The sequence below is a fragment of the Peromyscus eremicus genome, chromosome 12 (genome assembly GCF_949786415.1).
Source record: "Peromyscus eremicus chromosome 12, PerEre_H2_v1, whole genome shotgun sequence".
NCBI lineage: Eukaryota > Metazoa > Chordata > Mammalia > Rodentia > Cricetidae > Peromyscus > Peromyscus eremicus.
This window is the reverse complement of record NC_081428.1, coordinates 74,406,414-74,430,996: the sequence shown is the minus strand read 5'-3', so window position 1 is coordinate 74,430,996 and position 24,583 is coordinate 74,406,414. Positions and strand designations below refer to the sequence as shown.

Genomic DNA, 24,583 nt, shown 5'->3' with positions numbered 1-24,583 from the left:
TGTGTGTGTGCTTCGATCTCTTCATTTCAGCCATGAGTTGATTATTTTTTGCTGTCTATTCCTTTTGGGTGTTATCTCTTCTTCTCTTCCTCCTCCTTCTCCTCTTCCTCCTCCCTCCTTCTTCTCTTTCTCTTTCTCTTTTTCCTTCTCCTTCTTCTGTTGGTCTTTTTCATCAGGACTGTTAGCTCCCCAATAATGACACAGAAACTTATTTAATTATGAAAGCTCAGCCTATAGCTTAGGCTTGTTTCAAACTAGTTCTTATAATTTAAATTAACCAGTTTCTATTAGTCTACATCCTGCCATGTGGCTCGTATCTCTTACCTGTCCTTCTGCATGTCTTGTTTGTTTCCTGTCTCTCAGCACCTCTGCCCTTCCTCCCATTGTCCTCTGTGCTCCCCAAATTCTGCCTAGCTATTGGCCATTTTAGCTTATTATTAAACCATTCACAGTGACATATCTTCACACAGTGTAATCAAATATCTTGCAACATTTCCCTCTTCTTGGGAAATAAAAAAGAAAGAGTTTTTAACTCTAACATAGTAAAACTATATACAATAAGAACAATTATCAAGTAAGGATTACATTTACAATACCCAGTCCATTTGTATTTGGCAGATTCAAAGAAAATACTCCATTATTTATCCTGTCTTGGTGACTCCAAAGTTTTGTACCTAACTTATTTTCTTTCATAACTAATAAAAAATATAACTAAAACTATGTAGTCTTCAACTTCATCAAAGACCCCAGAAGGATATACTATTACCCAAGTAAACAGGAAGTGCAGTGCAAGCCACTTCCAAACCTGTAGAAATAACAGACATCTGGCTGCCTGGACTGTCACCCAACATGCCTCTACAATATTGGGTCATCCATCTTCTGCCTACAGTCTATCTGTCAGACTTTTCTATGAATCAGGAATTTTTGAAGGACTGTCCTATCCTGTCTTGGCAAAGTTCAGTAGTTGCTTTTTTGTATGTCCTGCTTGTCTAGTTTAGATAGTGTAGTGACAACAGTAGAGGCAAAGGCAATTTCTTTTTTTTGTCACATAGAAAGAAAATTCCATATGGAGTTTCTTCGATGACCATCATCTTCTCTGAAGTAGATTGGTGCTGCCAGGAACAGATGTGTCTCACTGTCATGAGAAGCCCTATGTTATTAAAACATTAAAATACCATATTCTGTAGGTCTCTGAAATGTTGGAAGACCATCTATCTATTTAAAATATGTCTCTGATTGACCCTGAAAATATACCTAACTTGATTGTAATTTTGATTGTAATAGAAGACTAACTACTAACCTGTATTTCTTTATTATCCTAAATAGCTTTCAAGGACAAGAACTTTACATTACATTTTTAAATGAGCTCCATAGGTACAATATCTTAAATAAGAGTAGAAACATACCTTCAGTATAACAAAAATAACTTTAAGTTTGTATCTATGTACCAAAATCCATACCAATGTAAAATATTTGAGGTTAATAGTTGTCTTTTTTCACCTATATTCCTATATCCCCACTAAATTATGACAAACATCCATAACCCACTGGATTACCATAAACTACTCACTCCACCTCTTGGGAATGTGAGTGTTATGCTCTCTTAACTTCTTCCTGTTGTCTGGGGGCACTGACATCTTTGAGGGACCTTAAGAAAATTAGAATAATGGTCAAGTGCTGGCTAGAATAGCCTGTAAGGTAAGACCATCTCAGCCAGTAGCCTTGAAGCTGTTCTGGATGCAGAATTCTGAGGAAACTGCAACAGAGGCATTCTGAGAAGCTGGATCACCTGGACCATCCATTTTCCTTGGTGTCTGGTCCCCTTGCTCTGAAAACACATACGCTTTCAAAGGTAACATACATATCTAAATTAACACAAGTATGGCCTCTGTGGTGTGCAAAAGTCAGTTAAAGATGATTTTTTTGTTTTATGTTGTAGAATATTATTTTAAAATGTATTACATTGGTTTGTTCTGTGGAACATTGGTTTAATGATGCAAAGATGTGTTGCATTCTTTTATGTTGTGTTTGTTTGGCTTTGTGAAGTTGTGTTGCTTTGCCTGTCTAGAGTACTTGATATTCTGATGAAGGGCTGATGGCTGGTGGCAGGCCAGGAGAAAGGAAAGAAAGGGCTGGCAGAATAAATAGAAGGAGAAATCTGGGAGGAAAAGAAAGATGGAGCCAGAGAAGGCTAAGAGGACTTCAGGGGCCAGCCACCCAGCCACACAGCCAGCCATGGAGTAAGAGTAAAAGTAAGCTATACAAAAGTAAGAGAAATGTAAAAGCCCAGAGGCAAAAGGTAGACAGGATAATTTCTGTTAAGGAAAGCTGACTAGAAACAAGCCAAGCTAAGGCCAGGAATTTATAATTAAGACTAACTCTCTGTGTGTATTTATTTGAGAGCTGGGTAGCGGGACCCCCAAAAGAACAAAAACAACCAACAACAACAGTTTTCTGATTGAGCAGGTAAAATATACATCACTTGTCTTGGGTTTTTTTTTTTTTTTTTTTTTTTTTGGTTTTTCGAGGCAGGGTTTCTCTTTGTAGCTTTGCACCTTTCCTGGGACTCACTTGGTAGTCCAGGCTGGCCTCGAACTCACAGAGATCTGCCTGCCTCTGCCTCCCGAGTGCTGGGATTAAACGCGTGTGCCACCACCGCCCGGCTGTCTTGTAGTTTTTATAGGCTTATTTCTTTATGTCTGTAGCCAGGATTTTTATGGGGTTTCCCCTGATCAAATCTGATCCCAGTTATCTTGAATGAATCCACAGCCTTTTATTTCCTTTGGAAACAAAAGCATAACCTCTTCCCCAAAGTAACATATTTTTTTTTAACTTCAATTTAAGACATTTAAAAAATATACAGACTAGTTTAATGTAGTAGTTTTTATAATCCAGTGTCTCTCAGCAGCTATTGTTTGCTCATCAGCAATCACAAAATTTAAAGTCAATACAACACTATACAGGATCCAGACTTTCTGTATATTTCCCATCTCTATGTGGCTTATTCTTTTTTTGTTTTTTAACTTTACTTCTCTCTTTAAAGACTTTATTTTATTATTTTTAAACCATTGCTTTTTTACAACTGTCTATATCCTTTCTTTCCCTTAAGCCTTCGCACATTGTTAAACACACTATAACCTGTTTAGAGGTTTCTTGTATTTGGACCTGGCTTTACTAACCATCTGCAACATTCTCTGATCACATAACATACAGCTCAGCTTAGCCTATGGCACTGGCACATGGTACTAGTGGATGGCAACTGGCTCCATCCCACAGGCAGCAGCCTGTAGCCATGTCTTTGTACACTGCCAAGAACCAGCCTGCCTGAGAGACTACAGGGCTAGTTCTTTGCCCATAATTTTATTTTTTGTTTTCTCAGGCCCTTTGTTTGGATATTCATACCCCCACATTAGACGCCATTTATAGACAGATTTTTTTGTTGGGACCATCAGCTCCCCAATAATGACACAGGGATTTCTTATTAATTATTAAAGCTTGGCCTATAGCTTAGGCTTGTTTCTAACTAGTTCTTATAACTTAAATGAACCTATTTGTATTAATCTATGTCCTGCTATGAGTCATGTCTGTTACTTCTCCTACTGCATGTCTTGTTTATTCTCATCTCTCAGCATCTTTGCCCTTCTTTTCAGCATTCTCTGTGCCCCCCCCAAATCCTGCCTAGCTATTGGCCATTTAGCTTTTTATTAAACTAATCACAGTGACATATTTTCATACAGTGTAATCAAGTATCTCACAATATTCTCCTTCTCCTTCTGTTTTAGAGCTTCCAGGTTTACTATTGAGTTGCCAACATTAGATCTCTTTGTTTTTGTTTTGTACGTTTGATTTATATGTGGGCACTTAGTGTTATGAACTTGCATCTTAGAATGCCTTTTTTATGTCTCACAGCTTTGGGCTTGCTGTGTTTTCATTTTCATTCAATTTGAAAAATTTCTTTCTTGATTTCTGTTTTGACTCAGTTTTCATCAGTAGTTAGTTATTTAGTTTCCATGTCTTGGTTTACTTTCTGGCGTTTCTGCTGTTGTTTATATCTAGGTTTAATCCATGGTGTTCAGATAAGATACAGAATGTTATTTCCATTTTCTTATATCTATTGAGACTTACTTCATGTCCAGTTGTACGGTCAATTTTGGAGAAAGTTCCATGAGCTGCTGAGAAGAAAGTATATTCTTTTGTGTTTGGATGAAATATTTCCTAGATATCTACTAGATACATATGGTGTATGGCATTATTTAACACCAGCATGTCTCTGTTTAGTTTTTATCTAGATGACCTGTATATTGAAGAAAGTGTATTGAAGTCACCCACTATTGTTGTGTGAGGGTCACTATGTAATTCTAGCTGGGATTAATGGTGTGTGCCACCACCACCTGGCTTAATCTGTATTTTTAATTATACATTACATTTTAAAATGAGATGCATAAGCATAATAACCAAAACAAGAGTAGAAACATACATGCAGTATTACAAAATTAACTTTAAATTTGTATCAATGTATAAAAATTCATACTAATGTAAAATATTTAAGACTGGTAGTTGTATTTGGTTTAAAAATAGATTCAATAATCTATCCTTTTATTCTATTATTTTTATATCCTCCCTTTTTCTTTTCAGAATGGAATCTTGAATGTAATCTCCTTTGTTCAGCTTATTTTTCCTGACCATTACCAATAACAACTTGTAATCAACCCCCCTAAAATTATAACAAACATCCATAGCCAATACTTTTGGAATGTGGATGTTGTTTTCTCTAGACTGCTTCCTGTTTTCTGGGGGCACTGTTAATCTTTGGGAGAACCTTGAGAAAATCAGGATAATTGTTAAGTCTTGGCTGGAGTAGTCTGTGAGGCTGGATCATCTTAGTCAGCAGCCTTGAAGCTGTTTTGCATGCTAGATCACCTTGGTCCATCCATTTTTATTGGTGTCTGTTCCCCTTGTTCTGAAAATATATAGACTTTTAAGGGTAACATTCATATCTGTATCAATATAAATATAGATTGTGCATTGTACACAAGTCGGCCAAAGATGATTTTTTTGTTATGCATTTGAGCAGGTAAAATATACATCATGTGTCTTGTTCTTTTAGGTTTATTTCTTCATGTCTGCAGTCAGGATTTCAGGGGGTCTTCCTCAATCAAACCTGATTGTCTTTAACCTGGAATGAATCCACAGCCTCTCATTTCCTGTGGAAATAAAAGCATAACTTCCCCCCCAAAGTAACATATCTTGTGACTTAAAATTTGAAGTCAAGATATTTTTAAAATATATAAGTTGGTTGAATCTAGCAGTTTCCATAATCCAATGTCTCTTAGCAGCCAAAAAATTAAAACACAACACAATAGCATATAGGATCCATACTCTCTGTGTATTTCCTATCTTTATTGACTTTTTATATTTTTTAAATTACTCTATTCCTTTTTACAGGACTTTCTCTACACTTTATCTTTCCTATCCCAAGCTTATGCATATTTTAAAACATGCTATTATCCATTTAGAAGTCTTCTTCATCTGAATCTGTCTTTACTGTGTATCTGTAACCTTTTCTGTCTGCAAAAACCCTAAACCTGCCATGCAGTATGGCTCTGGGAGATATCTCTCTGTACCATGCCCCATGTGATGGGAACGTACCACGTGGCTTAGCTCATAGTGTGCTGGCAGTTGCCAGGAGATTTGTCACTGTACTGCAGCAGGTATGAGAGATACAAGACTAGGAAATCATGTCTGGCTCCATTTCTATATGTTTAGAACCTTTTTTTAAAGCTTGCTCAGGCTTTGTGTGGATGAACACGGCCCTGGAAGTTGGGTGCCATTTATAAGGCAGAGTCTTCCTCTCCTGACCCCCTGATCCCAGATAATCAACATGGAGACTTAAGATTGCTTATAAATGTCAGCCAATAGCTCAGGCTTATTACTAACTAGCTCTTACATTTTAAGTTAACCCATATACCTTATTCATGCTCTGCATGTGGTGGTACTTTTATTAGCATGTCACATACATCTCCTGCTCCCTCTGCATCTGGCTGGCAACTCCTCTGACTCCACCCTTTCTCTTCCCAGCATTCTCAGTTTGGCTCTCCTACCTAAGCTTATCCTGTTCAGCTATTGGCCAGTCATCTTCTTTATTAAACCAGTCACAGTGACAAATCTTCATAGTGTACAGAATGGTTACTCTACAGCAGGACTATCTTTGCAGACTGAAGGAAATACCAAAGACCTGATGTGTTGTGGATGTGTTACATTTGTTTATGCTGTGTAATATTTATTTAATGATGCAAAGATGTGTTGCATTCCTTTATATTGTATTTGTTTAACTCTGTGAAGCTGTGTTACTTTGTCTCCCTAAAACACCTTATTGGTCTAATAAAGAGCTGAATGTCCAACAGCTAGGCAGGAGAAAGGATAGGCAGGGCTGGAAGGCAGAGAGAATGCATTGGAGGAGAAATCTGAGAAGAAATATCAAGGAGCAAGAAAAGGAGAGGAGAACTCCAGGGGCCAGCCACTCAGCTACACAGTAAGCTGTGGAGTAAGAAGTAAAGAAAGGTATATAGAAATAGAGAAAGATAAAAGCTCAGAGGCAGAGGTAGATGGTATAATTTAAGTTAAAAAAGCTGATTAGAAGCAAGCAAAGCTAAGGCATTCATGAGAAAGAATATGCCTCTATGTGATTTATTTAGGAGCTGGATGGTGGGCCCCCAAAAAGCAAGAGTAAAAAAACAAAAGAAACTACAGAGATCTTTTCTGGAAAAAAAAGAAAGCATAGCAATATAGGACTTTGGCGAGAAAGGCATGAACAGGTATAGTGCGTTCTCAATGCTCCTGTAGTCATTACCCCTATCTTAGCCAGAATTAATAAAGGCTGTACAGATGGTCAATGAGGATGTCACCTAGAAAATGATGTGTACAGACACTGTTGTAGATGTAACAGTCTTATTAAATAAGAAACACAGAGCCAAATGCAGAGTTAAAAGCCCAAGAGGTCAGAGCAGTGGCTAAGAGCTGAGACTTAAAACCGCCTTCTTAATCTTCCTGCCGCTGCCGTCCTTCCCCTCAGAAAGAGGTCTACTTCCTGTGTGTCTGTCTTTTTATTGACTTTCTGTTCTGCCTTCTTATTGGTTGTAAACCCAACCACATGACCTCCTCGTCACTGCCTGTCTATACAGACCTCTAGGTCTCTATGGTTGGAATTGAGATTAAAGGCGTGTGTCTCCATGCTGGTTGTATCCTTGAACACACAGAGGTCTGCCTGTCATGTGATCAGGATTAAAGGTGTGTGCCACCACCACCCAGCTTCTGCTATGGCTTGCTATGAGCTCTGACCCCCAGGTAATTTTGTTTATTAACATACAAATAAAATCACATTTCAGTACAAATATCACCATAGCTCCTGTAGTCATTACCCCTATCTTAGCCAGAATTAATAAAGGTTGTACAGATGGTCAATGAGGATGTCACCTAGAAAATGATGTGTACAGGCACTGTTTATTATATTACCAATGCACCTGGCTACTGTTCTTGTCTGTTTGTGATGAGGACATATCCAGGCCTGGCTAGTGGAAGGGAAGTTCCTATTTATCCCAACCATCATGTGACAACTTGGCTTTGAATGACTTTGAATCTGAGCATCTCTAGAAAATATGGAAGCCTTGTTCACCTCTCAGTGTGGTCCACTAACCAGAGAATCACTAACTGAGAGGCACTAGGCAGGTTGAAACTATTGGAGGAAGACCATATATTTCTGCTAAGCTAGGGCCCTTCTATAGCTTCTTATGTAAACAGTGAAGGTAAACAGTGAAAATAAATACATTCTCTACTGTTAGTTACACGAGTAACCAACACAATCTCATGCTACCTGAGTTCACTCATGTTGCTCACTCTTCTGCCATTTAACAGACACCACAGAGAAATTCTGTAACGCAAGTTGTGTGTGTGTGTGTGTGTGTGTGTGTGTGTATGTGTGTGTGTGTGTGTGTGTGTGTAGGGAAAACATTTACTTTGTAGTTGGCCATCATGAAGTACAGTACAGTGGCATTTAAAATAACTCAGACTCTAGTCTTGGACTTAGATGAGTTGACTTGCCTAGACAGCAGCTGTTGGATGTCACAGTATGATGAGTTCACAATGAACGTTCTATGACACGCTGCTGACATGTACTTAGATATGTTCATGCCTCAGTGCAGAGTGCCAGTATACTCTGAGGATTGGCTCATTGTAAACGTTTCTAAATACAGCGATAATTGTTTGGAGTTGGTAAAATGGGGAACTGCTGTTACAGTCCAGGTATGACATTACTAACCATTGAATACTTCTTCAATTAGACTGGTTAATGTTTCTCAAAATATCTTTAAATATTTATAACTTCTGTGTTGTTAGAATTATTTTTATCATGTATAATGTATGTTCTATTCTCTATGAAATACTTTGTAATGCAGTCCAGAGGAGGCTAGCTCCCCAGAACTGCTCCAGGGTTGTGAATAGAAGACCTCTTTCAGAGTTATAGCTGTCTTCATGAATTGTTCAAAACCTAAATATAGAGATGTTCATATTTGTGAAGAACTGTTAATTAAGGTTGTATGTTTTCAATGATCTTATAATACTAGACATTTTAATATGTAATGTTAATCCATCAAGAATTCTGGGGCTCATTTCATTAAACAGGTATACACTGACCATGGTAAAGCAGCTAGAATACTCTAGTGAACAATGCTGGCTATTTTTAGGCATGGACATTTGATTGATTGTATACTTAGGACAACATAGAAATCATTTAAAAATCTACACCTCTTTTCAATAGAGATTGGTAAATTTGAAATGTAGGTCTTTAGGACTAGCAGTCATATGCCATTGAAGAACAGTGACCTGGGAATTTAAAATTCAGGACTTTGGATAGCAGGATATTTTACAATAACTAACCTTCCCAAGTGTTGACACTGCTTGGATTATATTCATTAAATGACTCAGCAACAGCATAGACACATGTTCTTCTTTATTGACTATGTGAATTCCCAGGGTGGAATAAACACACACACACACACACACACACACACACACACACACACAGAGCACACACACACACACACACACACACACAGAGAGAGAGAGAGAGAGAGAGAGAGAGAGAGAGAGAGAGAGAGAGAGAGAGAATATGCTCTTAGGTAGAAGAGCCAAGATGTGAACCCAGACATATTGCCCACTATCCTGAGTCTCTAAAATGTTACTTTATTCACCAAACAAGATGTTCTATCATCTAAGTACATGTCAGGATATCTGCAAGTCTGTAGAAGTCCTAGGTACTATCTACTTTATGACATAGCCCAGGATAGGTATTGTTACATCAGTGTCACATTTCATCCTAGTCATTATAAGGAAGTACCAGTACTTCTCATCAGTTCACAGATACTTAGGGTTGGGACACTCACCTTCACACCTGGCCTAAAGACAATTACAAATGGGGAGATCTTTGATTGATGTCTAATGGCAATACAAATGTGGCTCTTACAAGTACAGAGACCTTGTGAGCTATACACCCTGAAATAGTGACACATAAGTACCAAGAATATCTACCCAGTTTTAAGAGTACGCATCAACCTTGAAGCAACTCTCATGTAGAACTGTGTTAAAGGACTTGAATGGTCAACAGGATCCAGACAGTCATTCTTCCCCATCACTGCTGGTTTTAAATTGGATGCCACAAAACGCATGAATACAAAGGTTCATAGAATAGTAAGAAAAGACTAGAAGGAGAAACAAGACACAATATGCTTATTATTGCTTTCCACTCTTCAATAAATTATTGTTGTATGTCAAAGGATGAAGGATCAATACAGTTACACCATATGCCTCATACTAAATTCACTTCCCCAGTAAAATGTATATGTTATCAAGGCTAAAATTCTATGTTCTTTGTGGTGAATGCAGAATCAGAATGTATCAATTGATGGAGGTTGAAATATGTTTGTGAGATATGCTAAAGGGATTGTTAGTTCTCTGGGTTTCAAAACGATCTTAGGAATCGATGGTGATTTGTTGTTTAATTGTGAGATTTATTTTAATGGAGAGAGTGAGATGGCTCAGTAAGTATCAGTGCTTGTCACCAGACCTGATGTTTTGATTCTATCCCCAGAATACACCTAATGGAAGGAGAGACTTGGACACCAAAGGTTTTCCTCTGATGTGCTCCCTCCCAAACTGAATAAATGTATAAAAGTTTTTCAAAACATGTATTCCATAGTTACATATTGAAACATAGACTCTCACGTTGCTTTAGATTCCTATTCTCTAGAAAGCAGAAAAAAACTCTCTGTTTATTATTTTTTTTTAATCTTTGCCTATATTTGCCATTAGGAAAAAGTCTAGTAGTCGCTTAACTAAGTCTAATCACATGTACTGACGCCATACACTTTTATTCATGTCAAGTAAAGATGCTTGGGTGGGTAAATGGTACCATGAACTGACAGTTATTTTTCTGTCCCTCTAGTTGAACCGGAATATCCAACTGTCACACCTTCCCCAACCGATGTACAAAAGTTCCCGAATTCCTTAGTGAAGGTAAACAGTTTCTTTCCTTTATGAAAGAGTGAAAAGCTGCTTTAATGATTATTCCCTTATGTTTTAGTGGCTATCACATTTGAAAAATAAAGTTGGTTAGGTTATCATGAGTGTTAAATAGTATATTTAGGAAGAGGGGGAAACAGAATTAGACCAGATTAGTGATTGGATAGAACATTCACACATGCTTATGTCAGGTATTGATTCTGAGTCAAGGGGACAGGATGTCTTTGGGAGAATGGTGTTCTGCTTTTGACAAAAGTATGTAAATTTCACTTGGAAGTTGATAGGCATATCATCCATGTAGACTTGAATATTCACGTAAGGGTCCCCTCCCTTTTTTTATGACTTCTAGAGCCTCTGGTTTAGGTTGAATTTGATTGTTTCCCAAAGATCAATGTTGTGGAAGCTTCATATGCCCCAGTATAGGGTGTCCAGGTGCTCAGAACTCTAAGTCATGGGATGCACGTACATTATTAGAGTGCCTCATAAAAGGGCATAGTAGTAATATAGTAATCATAATAATCAGTAGAATACAGGAAACTTAGATATTTTTGTACCACTCTAGAAATCACAACAGAGATGGGGCCATTTTTTTTTCTCAACACAGAAACACCAACTCATCCTAAGCCTATGAGGTCTTATAAGGGCTATTACAATTCGGAATACCTTAAATATCCTAAAACTATGGCATGTAGGACTGGGTCTCCTACAACTCAGACTTGCCTCAAACTACTGGTCTCCTGAGTGTCTACCACCCTAGTGCAGGAGCTACAGGTGTAGACCAGTATGCCTGATTCAAACAAACATGTGGAAGTGCACGTTATCCTCGGGGACCACTAAACCCTCGGCCTGGACTGGGGTGCGTGTGTGAGTGTGTGTGCATGTGTGTGCGTGTGTGCGCGCGCGCACACGGATAAGGGGGTCCTACCCAACTCACGGACACACCCTCCCTCAGATCTTGGCCTCAAGAGGAGGCCGGACAGGGCCTGTTTGGGGCTCTCCTTGAAGAGAGGGGGACATTTTCCAGTCAGAATTTACGTCCTCCTCCAACACCCCGCCCCCCCCCCCCCCCAGCCTAACACACCAGCCACGGGGCCATTTGGGGTCCACAATATTTCTCTTTCTGGAAGCCCCTGCAACACCATGTGCAAACGGAGCCCTCAAGTTAACCTGGCCCCCCTCAGCTGCCGCCTGGAGAGAAAAGAGACCCCACGCAGCGACGCCCTGCACTTCCAGCTTGTGAAAAACCGCGGGAAGCCAGTGCGTGGGCGTGGCAATCCGCGCAGGCATGGCCATCCCGGAGCACCTGTGCTACTGACTGCGCAAGCGCAGAGGGTGGCCCGTGCGAGGAGGCCTCACAGAGTCACAGGGCGGCTGGAGTTTCTCTGCCTGGAAAGTCAGAAGCGGGGCCGGGGGCGTTTGCTGGCGAGGGGCGCAGCCGGCACGGGCGTGGCGCTGCCCCTTTAGCTGTTCTGCCCAGCCCTGCCATGTCAGCCCCTGCTTGTCAGAAAACCAAGGCCTCGCTCTCCTTCCGCCTTGCCCGGTTCCTAGACGCTAGGTATTTCCTAAGATGCTGCTGGCATCCTGGACCGCGTGCCTGGAAGAGAATGACTCCCAAGGCATCAGAACAAGGTGTGGCCTTTCTGATCGGACGCCCTGGATCAGGCAGGGAATTTAGTCTCCAGGAGGCCGGTAGGAAGCTGAGGCCGCTTTTGAACTAACACCATCCAAAGCAAACCACAGTGCGGGAGAGCCAGGAGGCGGCAGTTGTTGAGGAGAGCAAAAGAGCACGTGGTGTTGGTTTTCACCAGTGTTGGTTTTTATGTGGCGGCACAATGTCATTCATTAAGCGGCACTGTTACCGTGTGAGGAAAGGTTCGAGGCACCACAAATCCACTATCAGAGTTTATTAGGGAAGGAGGGACAGGAGAGAATGTGCCTAGGCCTATGGAAGACTTGGGTGGAGGGGAAGGGAGAAGGGGGAAGGAGTCTGTGACTAGCTTTTTATGGATTCCCCTGCCCATGCGCATATGTAGCTATGCCACGCATACGCATAGATTGCCTAATGCAGCGCATGGATTACATAAGACGTAAAGCCTTGGAATGACTAATCATTTTGGCAGTGCATGCTTGGTCATGTAGCTGGGGAGTGGGGGAGGAGGGAGTGGCCAGTGACCAGGAATTCCAACACATGGGCCACAGAGGGACTCTACAAAGGAAGCCGGTGGTATGACAACCTGAGCTCTGAGCTTCAAGCCTCCTGTGTGGAAAAACTGGGAGTTCTTGGCTCTGTGACTTTGGGCAAACTTACCCTTTCTGTGTCTACATTGCCTTCCTCAATAAAGTAGCAATAACAATATTTACTTAATTGCCTTAAAATATTAAAAGATATTAATCTGTCCTGTCACATAGTAAGTGCTCAATAAAGGTTAATTCTTGTTTCAAACAAACAAATCATAGTAATCAGATATGGAGTTGCTCTGTCATGTCGTGATATACCTTAGCTGACCATCAGTGGAGGCTAAACACATAGGGATACCTGATGTGGCCTCTAGTCAGCAAAAGTGAAAAACAGACTAGTGTTTGTCACAAAGGAGACGTCCTGAGATATTCTGTCAGTATCATATAACATACTAATCCAGAATCTTCCACCCAAGGGCTTGGCAATCCTTGGTGTAATAATGCCCAGCAAACAGGTGAACCAAAGTGTTGTGCAAACAGAACTCACCATAATCTGAGTCTCAAAGTGTTTTCTTTACTGTATGTTGCAGGTGGAACCTGGAATACACAGACACGGTATGTATTCTGGAGTCACTGAAGACATGTTTTAGATGTGAATTATGTGAATACTGGTTGTCTTTTGTCTAGTGTACCACAGTAAGCAAAAACACATTCATCAATTGACAGTTGGGAGTTCGATTTAAAAAAAAAAAAAAAAGTGATACCTCAAGTAAGAAACCATACTTATGTGTCTACAGTTGCTACATCTAGCTGTGACCTCTTTAGTTTGGGATTTTGTGCACTAGGCTATGTTTAAACTTCTTTTATCTAGACAGATGTCCATGTCACTGAACCCAATTTTCAGGGAAACTGTTGTGAAAAAAAAATTAAGGACTTGAGCCACTGTGTCAGCTGGCCATGAGTCAACCATGGAGGATCTAGCACAGGCTCCATTCTTGTTCTGGGAGACTTTTTTTAAAAACTTTTTTTAAATTGTATTTTGTTTACTCCATCTATGTTGATTGAGTAAACAAAAATTTTTTTTTTTAGGAGTGGGGGAGGAGAACATAGGGAAATGGGAGGGTCAAGCTGGAACAGGGACAGAGTGGGAGGGCAGGGAGGAAGATACCATGATAGATGAGGACATCATGGGAATAGGAAGAGGCAGAGGGCTGGGGAGGCTCTCAGGAATCCACAAGGTTGACCCCACCTTGGTCTGCTGGCAGTGGTCCAGAGGGTGCCTGGACCGGTCTACTCTGGTGACCAGCCTAGCAAATAACCTAGCTGTCATCATAGAGCCTTTGTCCAGTGAGAGATGGAGGCAGATACAGAGATCCACGGCCAGGCACCAGGCTAAGTTCTGGGAATCCAGTTGATGAGAGAAAGCAGAGATACTGCAGGCGAGGGACGTCGAGATCATGATGGGAGGACGTTCAGAGATGACCGGCCACACTAGTGGAAGCCCATGAACTGTGGACTGGTGGCTGTGGAGCCTCCATGGGACTGGACTAGGCCCTCTGGACATGGAAGACGGTTGTTTGGCTTGAACTGTTTGGGGGGCACCCAGGCAGGGGGATCGGGATCTGTCCCTGGTCTATGGGCAGGCTTCTGGGAATCCGGGGCCTGTGGTGTGACATCTTGCACAGCCTTGGTGCAGTGGGAAGGGGCTTGGACCTGCCTAGTCTCAGTGAGCTGGGCTCTGCTGACTCCCCATGGGAGACCTTGATTTGGGGAATGTGGGGATGTGGAGTGGCTTGGGAAAGAGGGCTGGGGATGGGAGGAGGGAGGAGTGGGGGTCTGTGGATAGCATGAGGAGTGAGTAGAAAATTTCTTAATAAAGAAAAATAAAATTTAAAAAAAGTTGTAACTGGAAATGAGCCTTTGGGGATGAATGTCAGCTGGTTTCTATTAAAATTGTAAATTTCTTGAGAAAAAATAGTATTCATAATTTATCTAAACAATGTGTTTAAAGCTCACCACAGCCATTTGTAGTGGGTTGATTTGTGTTTTCCTAAACAGATGAATAAACCAATGCCCAGAATAAGTGATGAGGATCTTTACATATGCAGTGCAACAAGTGCATTTAATACCCTGCCTGCACACATTAGCAAGTATGGAAGAAAACAGCCCATGTTGTGGTGTAGATCACAGATTCTATGCTTACCACTACATTGAGTCAGGATGGATGTGTGTGAACTGGGTGTGTGCTAGACTTGGTTGGCTCCTTCCAGTAAAACCTGAAAAGCTTTAAGGTGTTTAACAATATTAGTATGGACACAAAAAGCAACACAATCTAGGCACAGTGTCCACTAAGAACTCCAGTCTCCACCTGGATGTTGATCTGTGAGGTCTGACTTTTTGGACAATATAGTGGGTTTTTTTTTTTTTTGTTTTGGTTTTTGCTTTTTTTTTTTTTTTAAAGACAGGATCTCATTATGTATCCATGGCTCTCCTGGAACTAGCTACATATATACCCTTCTGACTTGGATATCACACAGTTCTGCCTGCCTGTGCCTACAGAGAACTGTTATAAAAGGAGTTCACTACCACACTCAGTGAGACTATATATTTAAAAATGGGGTGCACTCTATTATGCTCCAGGAGTTTTCTTCTCAGTGGTGATTGGTCCTCATGTTTTCAGTGTGACCACTCAGATATCTATATCTATATATTCAGCAGTGAACGGCATATGGCTAAGTAACATCATTTCAAAAGTATTTTATGCACAGTGTGTTTACACTTTCAGTACTTTGTTATATGGTAGTTTGTTTAAGTTAGTTTAAGAAAAGCTAGTATGCTAATATGGGCTGGAGCTTGTGGCCCAGTTGCCTCAGTGTATGATTAGCATAACCACGGAGTTTGCTAATTAAACGCAGAGTTTAACTCCTAATTCTGCTCAAAATGTGCCCAGGATGTCTCAATCTTATTAGTCCTTGTCCTTGAGAAGTGAAAGAAGGAGAGACATAAGTTCATTATTTGCTGTAGAAATTTCAGGCTAGACTAGAATACAGATCTGTTCTGGAAAAAGAAAACTGCATGAAAAGGCATGAACAGGGATAGTACGTTCTCGATGCTCCTGTAGTCATTACCCCTATCTTAGCCAGAATTAATAAAGGCTGTACAGATGGTCAATGAGGATGTCACCTAGAAAATGATGTGTACAGGCATTGTTTATTATATTACCAATGTTCTTGTCAATTCGTGATGAGGACATATCCAGGCCTGTCTAGTGGAAGGGAAGTTCCTATTCATCCCAACCATCATCTGACAACTTGGCTCTGAGTGACTTTGAATCTAAGCATCTCTACCAAATATGGAAGCCTTGTTCACCTCTCAGTGTGGTCCACTAACCAGAGAATCACTAACTGAGAGGCACTAGGCAGGTTGAAAATATTGGAGGAAGATCATATATTTCTGCTAAGCTAGGGCCCTTCTATAGTTTCTCATGTAAACAGTGAAGGTAAACAGTGAAAATAAATACATTCTCTACTGTTGGTTGCACGAGTAACCAACACAATCTCATGCTACCTGGATTCATTTAAATGTAGCTAACTGTTCTGCTAATAACAGATACCACAGAGTAATTTGGTATTATATGTACATTTATTTGAGGGCAAGTTTTGTGTGTGTGTGTGTGTGTGTGTGTGTGTATGTGTGTGTGTACATGCATGTATGCATGCATGTGTGTGTATTTGGATGGATATACATGTATATGTATGTATATATATGTATATTCATATGTTTTGCACTGAGAAGTTTCACAGTATATAGCATCCTAGTAAACACTACTCAGAAAGGAGGGAGTTTATAAAGTTTACCATATTTATGGGACTCCAAGAGAGACATGGACACTGTTTATCAGGTAAAAGCAAACTTAACACAGTCATGTTGCTATTCTTTTAACAACATCACATTGACATGAGTTTAGGACTTGCCTACACCACCAATGCAATTCATGCAGGAGTGTGCAGTACACTCAGTGATCCTCCTGAAACACCACCGTGACTCTGATGACTGTGCCTGGAGAATGGGCATGACATGGAGTTAACTAAAACAGACTGGTTTCCTCTATTTTCTACCATGAAACTGACGTACTGTCTCTGCTGTTAAATCATTTCCAGATTCCAATGTCTTGGAAGAGAACCATCAACAGCACATGGTTGCTCCTGAGAATGCTGAAATACTGCAAGTCCAGGCAGACACTTCTGTAGATGTATCAGAAAGTGAAGCAGAAGGTACTGTTGAAATGCGTTAATCTCATTGGGTGACATACGGTAGTTGTAAATCATTATTGTATGATAGGAGGGAAAGATGATGACCTTAGCATTAGTTTCCTATGTAGATAATGTTGACTTGTATAGTTCCTCAGTTGAAATTCAACCACACGATTTAAGAATGAAATGTAAATTCACCTTTTGCAAACATTGAGTAACAAGAAACAGAGGAAAGGTGAGCTCAATCTTGTCTCTGTCACCGTCCCTTCACCTGGTGTAGACAGGAATAGGTGAGGCAACGTCTCTGTTACTTTCTCCCAGACACCTGCAGTGTGATGAACTGAATGTAAACAAGCTCAAGATTGACATGGTTATTGTCAAAACTGTCAAGAGTTAGCACAAAATTTCATACAGTTAACAGCATTTCTGGTGTGACCAAAGGGGATTCGGTCCCTGGAGTAGTGTGTCACACCCTGTGCTTATGGGAAAGAACAGAGACAAGGTCATGGAAGGAGGTTTCTGTGTTCTTCCTTTTCAAAGGCATCATGGTAGTCTTGTCAGGTATAATATTCTTGCGTTCATCTCTGTCATTTGAAGGCAGTCTTTCAACACTTAGTGCTCATCAGCATTTATCACTACCAAGTGTCCAAGCCTGTCACTGTGCTTAGTAGCTCTCCATGGAATTTGTGCATAAGGTACTTTCCCTGTTTGTGTGATGAAATACTATGACCCAAACATGCCAAAGGAGAAGTGCTTGTCTTCCTATGATACCATGAGTATGGTGTGCATATTTGCTGAGCAACCATAGATACAGGAGCCTGAGGCAGAGGTGCAGAGGTCCAGTGCAACAGAAATAGAGAAAAGGAGTGTTTCTTTATGCTCAGTTCACCTTATCCTTCTACAGTCATGGATCTCAGTCCCAGGAATAATGCACTAACAGCTGAACCATTTGCTACCTCAGTTAACCTTGTCAAGATAATGCCATGCAGGCATCACCAGAGCCCTGACCTTATCAGATGACTACTGATATTTGCCATCACAATGCCCACAAACAGTTTGGAGTTTCAGTCTACGATAAAGCCAGTCTCTCTGGTGAGGGACAACTTGCTCCTGTGCATTCAAATGTATGTATAAATTTCTTACCAAGTGGTCCTGGTGATACAGAATAAGCAGATCCTGTCCCTGGTTCCCCTGGGACATTTGTAGTAGTGCCTTCTTGGTCTTCTGTTGATCATTCAGGCCATCTTTAAAGGACAACCAAAGGTTAGACAGCCAAATAGCTAGCAGGCTTCTCTAGTACGGCCTCATTGCAACACTGGCTATGTCCTGACAAGTAAAGACCTTATATGTGTCTTTAGCTTTTACCAGTCTATGTTCCTTGACTTTAAGTGTCATGCTAGGTGATTTCAGTCAAGGGAGGTTTCAGGTTGATATCTATCATGGAACCTTTGACTTAATGGATGAGAAAGGGTCTGCCCTTTGGGTGATCTTTCTTGCTTTTAGAGGCATCCTTGCTTCAGCCTCTAATATGCAGAGACTGAGTTTGTGAGTTTCCCTAAAATACTGCCCATGTTCCTCATAATATAGGATATAGACCCAAGGGGATCAGCTCTCCAGACACCTATAGGAGGTGTCTGTCCCCTATGCTGTCAGTACTCGAATCTCTCACTCTTGGCCTGGTCTGACTTGTCTCTTCTTTCCTGGGGACATGAGCCTATGCTCTAAGGAGTCTCTCTTCTCTAAGTGGCCTTACTTTTTCTACTTCAGTAGACGCACAGCCCAGGCCCATCCGAACTACGTCTGCTTCTCTTGGATTCTCTCATTCTGCAGCTTTTTTTTTTTTAAACTTCCTACTGTGCACTATATCTGTAGGTTCAATGCATACTGTCCTCTTCTGACCTGTGTGTGGCAGAGAGACAGGATTCTACTTCTAGCCCCCCAACTTTCAATTTCCATTCATGTTACGCCTTGCTGACCTCTCTCTCTCTCTCTCCAGCCACTTCTCTTTCATTATTGGCATGTTTCTTGGTCTGGAAAACCTTGGAGGCCTATATGGTCCATTTTTCCAGTTACCTTATTGGTTATTTTGTATACTGGAACACATTTTTCAGGCAATGTGGACTAATTCCCACACTGTTCTCATCTTGTCCTGGGTGTTCTAGGTCTTTCTGTAATCATTTATTGTCTCACAAAGCTCATGAGATTGAAAAGATCAGTGGAGAGAACAGAAAAGAACCCTTTTCAGAAATATATGTCTGGAAAGTCAGTTGACTCTCTAGAAAGGGTATGGATCAGACCTTTATTAGATGTACATAGGTAAAAGTCTGGTGGCCAGCTGAGGTTGATGAGAGTAGCAGTTATCCTGTGCTTAAATCATCTCAGAGACTGATTGAACTCTGTGATTATTATCATAAGGTTAGCTTTCTGTGGTTGGTGCATAGCAGTAAAAGCACTTGTTGTAAAGACTGAGATCAATACTTTGAACCTGGAACCTACATGTTTGACTGAGAGAACCAGGTACAGAAGGTTCACTTCTGCTAGAGCACTGCCAGCTGTTGAGCCTCCCAAATATAATAAATGTAAAAATAAATTTTTGAAACATTTATTTAATCTTTACATGATATAACTATTCTTTTACACTGCTTTAGATTCAGATTCCCTAGAAAGAAAAATATATCTGTTCCTCATTTCTCTCCAGACATGCACGGGGCCTTAATTTGTCTTCCTGGAAGACAGTCCAGCAACAACCCAACCATATTTTCCATTAGATTTAGTTGCCATGGAAGAATCCTCTTGTACACGGTAAAGATTTGTCACTTTAATTGATTTAATAAAAGGATAATTGGCCAGTAGCCAGGCAGGGTGACCAAACTAAGATTGCTACAAAGAGAAAGGGCAAAGTCAGGAGTCCCAAGATAGACCCAGAGGAAGCAAGATGAGAATGCTGTATGGAGAAAGGTACCAAGCCACGTGGCTGCCTATAGATAAGAATTATGGGTTAATAAAAGTGAAAGAGCAAGTTATTAATAAGCCTAAGCTACCAGCCAAGCATTTGTAAATAATATTAAGCCTCTGAGTCAATTATTTCAAAAACAACTGCTGAATATTTGGGTGTTGCTGATGGAATAGAAAAGTCTGATTACAATTAATCCCATGTACTAAGTCCATGCAGTTTTATCCACATCAATCAAAAATTCCCTGTAAATAATAATAAGTCCTGTGAGCTGAGAGTCACTTTCTTTCCCCTAGTGTACCCTGAAACTTCTACCAGTGCCAATTCACCACACAGCAATCAAAACCTACCAACAAAGACGGTGAAGGTAAGAGGCCTTCCCTTGCCTGAGGTAGAAAGGTTACCTCAGTGGTCCCCTTGTGTTTCAGTGTGTATCACATTTCATTCATTAAACTGATCTGAGTCATCACGGACATTAGAGAGTTTATTTAGGAAGAGGAGGGAATGGAACTGTACCAACTTGGTCTTGATCAAGACAGCACACATCACAATGTGGCACAACTTTGTGTCCTGCTTTATGAGTGATCCCATCAAGGTGGGTACCTCTAGTTTACACCAGTCCTCATGGTTGAAAGATCCTCTGAACATCCTCAAGCTGGACACACTAAGCTTCCAACCATATACTCAAGTTCTTTGTAAACCATAGTCTAGAAACAGAAAATACCTTAGTGAAACATAAAAGTTTTTATAGATGGTATGTGATATAGGTTTTGCAACCCTCTATAGGCCAGATAGGTTTACCTGATCTGCCATTGAATAAGAAAAAGTATGCCCACTACTAGTTTGTATCACAAAGGACAGAGTCCCAGATCTCTGTGACATCATCAAATAATGTACCCATTAATATAGTCTCTTTGTTACTGCTCTTCTCTGTCCTGATTTCAATCACTCGATGTTAAGGGGAAAAAGGCTTTGTAGACATTACCCAGCATGATCATGGCATTAAATATTTTCTTTCCTATTGATTGCAGGTGACGTCTAAGAAACGCAGACGTGGTATGTATTATGGGATCACTTTCCTAAGACACACCTTAGGTGGGAATTGTGAAAACATTGGTTGTATTTTGTGTGATACACCACTGTGATGTGAGATACCGAACGATATGAGAATTGCTGTGTTAGATTTTTTTACTTAGTTTCTTTTATAGGCAAGGGCCACACCAAGTAAGTAATCATGGATATGTCTATGGTCCTTGTGTTCAACAGTAATCCTTTGTTATTTGAGGGTATTGTACTTCAATTCTTGTTTAAATCTGTTTTTCCCCCAAAAGTAGGATGGCTTTTTCACAACCCAATTTCCAGTTACAGATATGTAAATTGAAAATCAGAATACAGGTAAACTACAAAAATGTATTCAAACCTCATCTGAGATCTGCAGGGTCAGTTACATGCTTGTGTTCCTTCATAAATGAGTTAAGCAGAACTCAAGAGGTAGTGATGAGGCTCCTTAGCTGTGCATCTTAAGAGCCACTTCCTACCTCATCAAGGGCACAATAATCCCCTTGGAGAGCTCTGCCTTCTTACATCTGCCTGCAGTAAGGCAAATCGATAGGGATCCCAAACACTGCAATGACTGCTGTAGTGGTTAGAAGTCCTAGGAAGTGTCATTCAGCATGCAGCAGACAGTCACTGCTTTGAAAGGTAGAGAAGCACAGTGCTTCTTTTAAGATGACAGATTCCCAAAATTAAATAAAGGACATGGGACAGTAGGATGGATATTTCTAAAATGGGTTTTGGATCTGGAGAGATGCATGAACAAATTAGACAATAGAAGCATGGGCCCAAAGAGGAGCACAATTTAAGGACAATGTGCACTGAGAACTGCAATCACCAACTGGAGGTTGATGTGTACTACCTCATTCTCTGAGAATACATTGCTTTTAGGGGCGGGGTGCAGGGACTCACAGTTTGTCCTTATCTATACTGGAACTACCTACTTATGTACCTACCATACTGGCCTAGAACTCACAGAGCTTCACCTCCTCTGCCTACAGAGAACTGTTATGAAAGTAGTGCACTCCATATCCAGTGGGAATACATCTTTAAATGTATTGATTGGGTACACTCTGCTCCATGTGTTTTTCCTCTCAGGGTTGGTCAGTCCCTGTGATTTGATGGTGTACTCATTAGGTACATGTATTCAGCAGGGAAACACAACACTGTCACACTGCCATGAACTTAGGACTTGCCTACACCACCAATGCAGTGCATGGAGGAGTGTGCAGTGCACTCAGTGATCCTCCTGAAACATCACGGTGACTCTGATGACGGTGCCTGGAGAAAGGGCATGACATGGAGTGTACTAAAACAGACTGGTTTCCTCTATATTCTGCCATGAAACTGACATAACTATCTCTGCTGTTAATGCATTCTACTTTCCAAAATTCAAAGGAGACTGCCTTGGAGAGGGAATGTTTCTTCAACGGATGTTGAAGTACCTCAAGTCCAGCGTGGCACTACTGCACATATGACACCAACTGAAGCAGATGGTACTGTTGAAATGCATTAATCTCATTGGGTGACATCCAGTAGTTGTAAATCATTATTGCATGATAGGAGGGAAAGATGATGACCTTAGCATTAGTTTCCTATGTAGATAATGTTGACTTGTATAGTTCCTCAGTTGAAATTCAACCACACGATTTAAGAATGAAATGTAAATTCACCTTTTGCAAACATTGAGTAACAAGAAACAGAGGAAAGGTGAGCTCAATCATGTCTCTGTCACCGTCCCTTCACCTGGTGTAGGCAGGAATAGGTGAGGCAACGTCTCTGTTACTTTCTCCCAGACACCTGCAGTGTGATGAACTGAATGTAAACAAGCTCAAGATTGACATGGTTATTGTCAAAACTGTCAAGAGTTAGCACAAAATTTCATACAGATAACAGCATTTCTGGTGTGACCAAAGGGGATTCGGTCCCTGGAGTAGTGTGTCACACCCTGTGCTTATGGGAAAGAACAGAGACAAGGTCATGGAAGGAGGTTTCTGTATTCTTCCTTTTCAAAGGCATCATGGTAGTCTTGTCAGGTATAATATTCTTGCGTTCATCTCTGTCATTTGAAGGCAATCTTTCAACACTTAGTGCTCATCAGCATTTATCACTACCAAGTGTCCAAGCCTGTCACTGTGCTTAGTAGTTCTCCATGGAATTTGTGCATAAGGTACTTTCCCTGTTTGTGTGATGAAATACTATGACCCAAACATGCCAAAGGAGAAGTGCTTGTCTTCCCATGATACCATGAGTATGGTGTGCATATTTGCTGAGCAACCATAGATACAGGAGCCTGAGGGCAACAGAAATAGAGAAAAGGAGTGTTTCTTTATGTTCAGCTCACCTTCTCCTTCTATAGTCATGGATCAGTCCCAGGAATAATGCACTAACAGCTGATCCATTTGCTACCTCAGTTAACCTTGTCAAGATAATGCCATGCAGGCATCACCAGAGTCCTGACCTTATCAGTTGACTACTGATATTTGCCATTACAATGCCCACGAACAGTGGTGATCAGTTTGGGGTTTCAATCTATGATAAAGGCAGTCTCTGGTGAGGGACAACCTGCGCCTGGGCATTCAAATATACATTTGAAGCACTTACAAAATTGTCTTGGTGATAAAGAATGAGCAGATCCTGTTCCTGGCTCCCTTGGGACATTGGTAGTAGTGCCTGCTAGGTCCTCTGTGGACTATTTAGTCACTCCGTGTAGGACATCGCAGACTGCTAAGTAGTTAGCCGGTTTCTCTAGCAACACTAGATTCCTTTTTACCTTAGCAATGTCCTGAAAGTAGAAGCCTCATGTGTGCCGTTAGCTCTAAGCAGTCTATGCTCCTTAACTTATCTGGCATTCTGTGTCATTTGAGTCAAGGAGGGTTATAGGGTGATGTCCTTCTTTGATCCTTTAAATTAATGGATGACATAGGGAGAAAGGATCTGCCCTCTGGGTGATCTTTGATGCTTTTAGAGGCACGCTTGCCTCAGCCTCCAATATGCAGAGACTGAGTTTGTGAGTTTCCCTAAAATACTGCCCATGTTCCTCAGAATAAAGTGTATGGAGAGGAGAGGATCAGCTCTCTATGCACCATAATGTGTGTCTGTTCCTTACGCTGTCAGTACTCGAGTCTCTCACTTTGGCATGGGCTGACTTGTCTCTTCTTTCCTGCAGACATGAGCTTATGCTCTAAGGAGTCTCTCTTCTCTAAGTGGCTTCCCTGTCACTTCTTCAGTAGGCTCACCGCCCAGGCTTATCAGAACTATGTCTGGTCTCCTAGGATTCTCTCATTCTGCAGATTTTTTTTGCTCTCTCTCATAGACTATAACTGTAGATTCAGTGTATAGTGCCTGCTTCTGAGCTGTGTGTGACAGAGAAACAGGATTCCTCTTCTAGTCCCTAACTTTCTGTCTCTCTTCTTATGACCTCCTGCCCCTATCCTTTCCCAGCCACTTCTCTTTCATAATGGCCACAGAAGCTTACGTGGTTCCTTCTTTGTGTTACCTTATTGTGGGTTCTCTGTACAGCAACACATCGTCCATGCAATGGGTCCTAAGTCCCAGACATGTCCTTGTTCTC

At 40.9% G+C, this 24,583-nt stretch overlaps 1 protein-coding gene across 1 annotated transcript in view; it reads left to right on the top strand.

The window, feature by feature from the left end:
* The window catches only part of LOC131922282 (PH domain-containing protein DDB_G0287875-like), a 67,877-nt gene that overhangs the window by 18,696 nt on the left and 24,598 nt on the right, over positions 1-24,583 (top strand). Inside the window, exons 2-7 of the mRNA XM_059277043.1 lie at positions 10,496-10,566; positions 13,341-13,365; positions 16,911-17,024; positions 20,253-20,323; positions 20,988-21,012; positions 22,392-22,505. Of these exons, the coding sequence (XP_059133026.1) occupies positions 10,496-10,566; positions 13,341-13,365; positions 16,911-17,024; positions 20,253-20,323; positions 20,988-21,012; positions 22,392-22,505 (420 nt within the window). The remainder of the gene's footprint in view (positions 1-10,495; positions 10,567-13,340; positions 13,366-16,910; positions 17,025-20,252; positions 20,324-20,987; positions 21,013-22,391; positions 22,506-24,583) is intronic.